This window comes from Thamnophis sirtalis, unplaced genomic scaffold (genome assembly GCF_051295495.1).
Source record: "Thamnophis sirtalis isolate CommonGarterSnake01/CBP01778 unplaced genomic scaffold, rThaSir2_p1.2 scaffold_4, whole genome shotgun sequence".
Lineage (NCBI taxonomy): Eukaryota > Metazoa > Chordata > Lepidosauria > Squamata > Natricidae > Thamnophis > Thamnophis sirtalis.
The window spans coordinates 92,246,388-92,252,724 of NW_028261384.1; the positions used below are offsets into that span (position 1 = coordinate 92,246,388).

The 6,337-nt window shown below is 42.0% G+C and overlaps 1 protein-coding gene across 1 annotated transcript in view; it reads left to right on the forward strand.

The window, feature by feature from the left end:
* Positions 1 to 3,174, forward strand: part of LOC148045982 (uncharacterized) — a 121,796-nt gene extending 118,622 nt beyond the window's left edge. Inside the window, exons 65-66 of the mRNA XM_087713393.1 lie at positions 95 to 193; positions 2,726 to 3,174. Of these exons, the coding sequence (XP_087569519.1) occupies positions 95 to 193; positions 2,726 to 3,016 (390 nt within the window). The 3' untranslated portion in view covers positions 3,017 to 3,174. The remainder of the gene's footprint in view (positions 1 to 94; positions 194 to 2,725) is intronic.
* The last annotated feature ends 3,163 nt before the right edge of the window (positions 3,175 to 6,337 follow it).

Genomic DNA, 6,337 nt, shown 5'->3' on the forward strand with positions numbered 1-6,337 from the left:
GGTAACCTTTCTGTATGTTTATTTATATGATACTAATCTGCTCAGTATTTGACAAACCTATACATTTTGTTTTGTTGTTTTCTTTTATATTTAGCCTAAACATACCAAGACTTCCACACCATCCCTCATTCTCTCTCCAGATCTAAGTCAGAAGCGTTTGACTATGAACGACGTGAATGCAATCCGACAAGAGGTAAGCTCTTTGAGACAAGTGCTATTTATTGGACTGGACCAAATTACATTAGATGGACTTATTTTAAAATTAAAATCAGTTAATTTCCAATTTCCAATTTAATAAAATTTGTATGCCGCCCACTCCCTTGGGACTCTGGGCAGCTTACAGGCAAGGTAAAAGAAGCACTTAAAAATTTAAAATAAAAGATACAATTATTAAAATTCCACACCATCCATTCTGTCTAAGTGGGGCTGGATATTGATCAATAGCCCCAGGCCTGCCGGAACAGCCAGGTCTTGGTGGCTTTACGGAAGGCCGGGAGAGTGGTAAGGGTCTGGATCTCTACGGGTAGGTTGTTCCACAGGGCCGGTGCAGCTACAGAGAAGGCCCTCCCCCGGGGGGCCACCAGCTGGCATTGTCCCGTCGATGGCACCCGGAGGAGGCCCAACCTGTGCGATCTTGTTGGCCGTTGGGAGGTAAGTGGCAGGAGGCGGTCTCTCAGGTAGCCAGGTCCTAAACCATGTAGGGCTTTAAAAGTAACGACTAGCACCTTGAAGCGTGTCCAGAGACCAATGGGGAGCCAGTGCAGCTCGCGGAGGATGGGTGTAACATGGGTGTATCTAGGTACACCCAGTATCGCTCGCACGGCTGCATTCTGGACCAACTGCAGTCTTCGAACACTCTTCAGGGGCAACCCCATGTACAGCGTGTTACAGTAATCCAGTCTAGTGGTGACGAGGGCATGAGTGACCATCCGAAGGGCCTCCCCGTCCAGATAGGGTTGCAACTGGTGCACCAGGCGAACCTGGGCAAAGGCCCCCCTGGTCACAGCCGACAAGTGATGTTCTAGCGTCAGCTGCGGATCCAGGAGGACTCCCAAATTGTGAACCCTCTCTGAGGGGGGGTATGATTTCACCCCCCAGGTTAAGAGGTGGAATGTCTGGACTATCTTTGGGAGGCAGCATCAATAGCCACTCGGTCTTGTCTGGATTGAGTGCAAGCTTGTTCGCTCCCATCCAGACCCTGACAGCCTTCAGGCACTGGCACATCACTTCCACTGCTTCGCTGAGTTGGCACAGGGCGGACAGATACAATTGAGTATCGTCCGCATATTGATGATATTTGATCCCGTGCCGGCGTATGATCTCACCCAGCGGCTTCATGTAGATATTAAATAGGAGGGGAGACAGGACCGAACCCTGCGGCACCCCATATTTGAGGGGCCTAGGGGTCGATCTCTGTCCTCCAATCAACACCGACTGCGACCTGTCCGAGAGGTAGGAGGAGAACCACCTTAAGACAGTGCCTCCCACTCCCACCTCCTGTAACCATCGCAGAAGGATACCATGGTCGATGGTATCGAAGGCCACTGAGAGGTCAAGAAGCACTAGGATAGAGGAATGTCCTCTATCCCTAGCCCACCAGAGATCATCGATCAGCGCGACCAAAGCAGTTTCTGTGCCATAACCAGGCCTGAAACCCGACTGAAAGGGATCCAGATAATCTGCTTCATCCAAGGTCCGCCGGAGTTAGCGACCTTTGCTTTAAGGAATGGGTAATTGCTCTCCGTAATGACAATATGAGTGGGAATGTAGTAGGAGTTTTTCTTTCTGAGTTTCACATTCACCTGTGCTGGTCTTGTATATCAAACTCACGTATAGCATAGTTCACTTAACCATTGCTTACTGTTTTCTCTCTCCCCATCCATCTTTCTGATTATAATATTGATGCATTCTTGTTTCTTTTTTGTTGTTTATTTCATTGTTTTATTATTTTACTTCTGTTTTGTTTGCACTCCTTTCATTTTCTTCCATGTTATTATTGTAAATTGCCTAGAGTAACCTGGAAACTTTTAAATTAAATTACTATAATGCATGTGTGCAGTATACTATCTTTATGGGAAGTTCAGAAACTAGCTCATGTTGGCTGTGGAATCCTGAAATTCGGTACATCCATCTTAAAATCTCAATATTGAGAAACATTGATGTAGAATATAATCCTGCAGCTGAACTGCTAATGGAATGAAAAAAATTAATGGGCCCGGATGGAAAAAAATTCCAGCAATGTCCATCCATTGGTGTAATCATCTGATTTCTTTTTCTGTATGCCTTTGTTTATCTGATATTTATTGTTTGATACTTTCAAGTATTTTTCTGCTATTTTATTTTCCAGACTTTTAAGAATGACTATGTAGGCATATTTAACTTTGACTGACTATTGAGAAGACATTTCTTTATTACTTTGTATGCCCATTTTTTTACTGTATCTTATTTTGTTTGGAATTCTGTAAATATACAGTATATCTTTCTTAAAGGCATCAGATATTAATTATAAGACTATAAAACAAAGAATAAAGAGCTGTGGGAGGAAATTTGCCAACTTCAAATTCCTCAAAGCTCCTTCTCATAACACCAGCCAATGTCCTGATTTAATTCTGGGAGTTATAACGTTACTAATTAATCACGCTTCCCAATTAATTATTTTTAAAGTTTTGGCATGGTTATCCTGATGATTTATCTCCCATCCATACTCTCTGGCTTTCCTATTCAGGTCAAGAAAGTGACAGGCACCTATCGGAAAGTAATGGCTCTCCGTGAACGCAACAAAATGCTGAAGCTGTGGAAGAGACTACGTGGTGGAGAGATTGGGCTGGAGACAAACAACCCCAGTTTCTACCAGATCTTCTCCACATACACTTGGTCATGGAATGTTTTGCAGGACCTGGTGTCACCCCGAGAACTTCATGCATATGATAAAAAACAGTGCCGTGTCGGCCGGGCAGCCACTCCTGTAGATAAAATAACCAGTACTAGTGGGAAATCAAAAAGAAGTCAGAAGTAACACCAGATGATGCAACCAGTGCTCCTCCTTTTATGTGAATGCATTCCCTCGATCAGTCTCAGGCTGGTATGCAGGTCACACTTTCTATGAGACATAGTGCAAGGTTTCAACTTTGTACCCTGGCTAATACAATGAAAAATTAAGCTTCAAGAGGCAAACCGTCTCTCTTGTCATCTTTGTATTCTTGTTGTTACTGAGTGCCACTAATAGGCACAAGGACAGTAAAACGGTAGAAAAATACTCAATCTTGAAAATCAAGAAAGATTTGGAGATAGCAGTCAACTCTTTAACATCTACATTTAAAGACATTCTAGTCTCCTGACAATCCTTTTCTTTCTTTTTCAAACCTTAACAATTAACTCTCAATAACCATGTTTCTCTAGGAATGTGTTCCATCGGGAGGTAAACTGCAGTCTTTAGAAGAGAAACAAAGTTTACACATTGCATGAAAGCATTTAATTAGTTCTACAAAAAAAAATAAGTTCTACAAAGTTAACTGTATTATGGCTTCATTCAATGTGCAAAACCAACAATGTATTCATATGTCCTTCAAGGGAGGGCATAAAGGAGAAATGTGATTTGTTTTAAACTCTCAACATTTTTATTATTCCATGTTTTAGTTAAAACCCAGTGGGGGGGGGGATTTCATTAAGTAAGTATGGCAAGGCTGAGCAAATATATTGTGGCCCCCTCAGCCTTCCCAGCATGTTTCTTTCCCTGTCTTTTCTCAGCCAATTCTGCCAAAAAAGCAGCATGACATAGGTTCAATAGTCCATTTTCTCATTCTCTTATCTTCCTACCACTTCATTCTTAGTTCTCACAGCAATAGGTCTTACATCTCAATGTTCTCTACATCATAATGTTTGGGAGTTTGGACTCCCAAACTGGCATGATCCATTATACTCCCTCCATCCTGACTTCCCAGAACTTTTCTATCCATCCCTCCTCCCCCTCAATTGCCAGAGCTGTTAATGTTTGGTTTCCCTGAACCATTTCAGTCCATATCTATAACAAAACAGCCCTACTTCATCCTGTGCATAGATCAAAATATCTGGAACACACATTTCTGTCTCAGAAGGACACCCCCCCTCTAAATAAACTGTCCTATGTATCTAATTGTGCACAAATATTTTGCACATCTCTAATCTGGGGACACGGTGGCTCAGTAGCTAAGATGCTGAGCTTGTCGATCGGAAGGTTCAAATCCCTAGTGCTGCATAACAGAATGAGTTCCCGATACTTGTCCCAGCTTCTGCCAACCTAGCAGTTAGAAAGCATGTTAAAAATGCAAATAGAAAAATAGGAACCACCTTTGGTGGGAAGGTAATAACGCTCCATGCACCGTCAGCATTTAGTCATTCCTGCCACATGACCACGGAGACATCTTCAGACAGCTCTGGCTCTTCGGCTTTGAAACGGAGATGAGCACTGGCCCCTAGAGTTGGAGCAACTAGCACATATGTGTGAGGGGAACCTTTATCTTTACCTTTAATCTGAAGTACTTTTGTAGTACTTTTGTAGCCTGTGTGAACTTGTTCATATCTAAGGCTTTGCTATAAAGCATGTACAGGCTGTTTTTCAACCTCAATGTGTGTGTGTGGGGGGGGGCATAATACAATATGCTAATTAAACAGGGCCATAGCAAAAACAGTGGAACAGACTGGAGAAATATTGAAGAAGACATGGAGCATCTATGCCCTCAAAATACAATTCATATTTCAAAGTTGAAGGGCAGAAGTAGGACTCAAAAAAGAAATTAATGATGTCAATAAGAAGACAGGTTCAAGTGGAAGAAGGTTCCATTTTTGATAAGGAGAAAAGCTGTTGTAATGATGCAATTATATCCGACAAGGAACTAACTATGGCTGGATAGAGAATATCACATTTGAAAATACAGTGTGTTATTGAACAGCATAATTAGGGCACATCATTCCATTCTATGACATCTAAGTGATTTAACAAAACAGAAGATGTAAATAGAAAGCATTCAATAGTTGTATTATGTATGTATGTATGTATGTATGTGTGTATGTGTGTATGTGTATGTGTATGTGTATGTGTATGTGTATGTATGTGTGTATATATATATAAACTTCATTCCAGAAATATCCATATAAAATGAAGAGTGAGTTTATCCAGGTTATGATGCAATTCTGAAGGACAAATTGACCAATACTAGGGACTGTTAATTTCTCTGATAAAATACTTTTATAATCAGAATAGAACAGCATCCCTGAAATTGGAGAAAGTGAAACAGAATAGCTAAGTGACTTTTAGGAAAAAAAACACTAACTTAAAACAAGGAGATAGAGCAGTAATTCAACCACTAAAGGCTTTAAATTCTTAAAAAGATTGTGGAGCTTTAAAAGTTTTGGTTTATATCTGAGAAATAACTGAGAAATTTAAAAATGTTTGACTTTGCAAATCCCCTGGATCTTGTTGATCCCTATAGAACCCCAGATCAAACCTTGAGAACTACTAATGTAGAGAAACACTATAATTTATCAATCCTTTGAAAGCATTATAAAGAAAAATAGATTATATTCAAGAACAATCTAATCTTGGGTATGCATTGATAGTATGGCGAACCTTTTTCACCTTGGGGGCCAAAAGCATGCGTGTGCGTGCTATTGCACACACTCATGTGACCACCCCCATAATTTAATGCGCCCCCTGCTCTGTGCCCCCTGTGCATGCACACACAGCTTTCTTGAAGCCTGGGGAGGGCGAAACAGCCTCCGCCCCACCCCACCCGGAGGCACTCCAGAGGCCGGAAATAGCCTGTTTTCCAACTTCTGGTGGGCCCGATAGGTCCGTTTTTTGCCCTCCCCAGGCTCCGGAGCCTTCCCTGAAGCCTCCAGAAGGTGAACGCGCAAACCAAAAGTCTGTTCCTGAACGTCTGGTTTGCACACTCAAGGAAGTCTCCGGAGGGAGGAAACAAGTGAAAATCAAGGCCAAAAATCAGCTGGCCAGTGCACGCATGTGCACTGGAGCTGACAGGACTATGTCTCACGTGCCCTCAGAAATACCACCTGTGACACATGTGTCATAGGTTCGCCATCACGGATATAGTATATAGTATTAAGGCCATGGTGATGCAGTGGCTAGAATGCAGTATTACAGGCTGCTCACTGCTAGGAGTCTGATTCCTTTGATGCTCACAAGCTCAAGGTTAATTTCAGCCTTCCGAGGTCAGTAAAATGGGGACCCAGATTGTTAGGGGCAAAATGCTGACTCTGTAAACCACTCATAGAGGGTTGTAAAGCACTATGAAATAGTATATAAATCTAAGTGATATTGCTACCAAATATAGATTTTTGC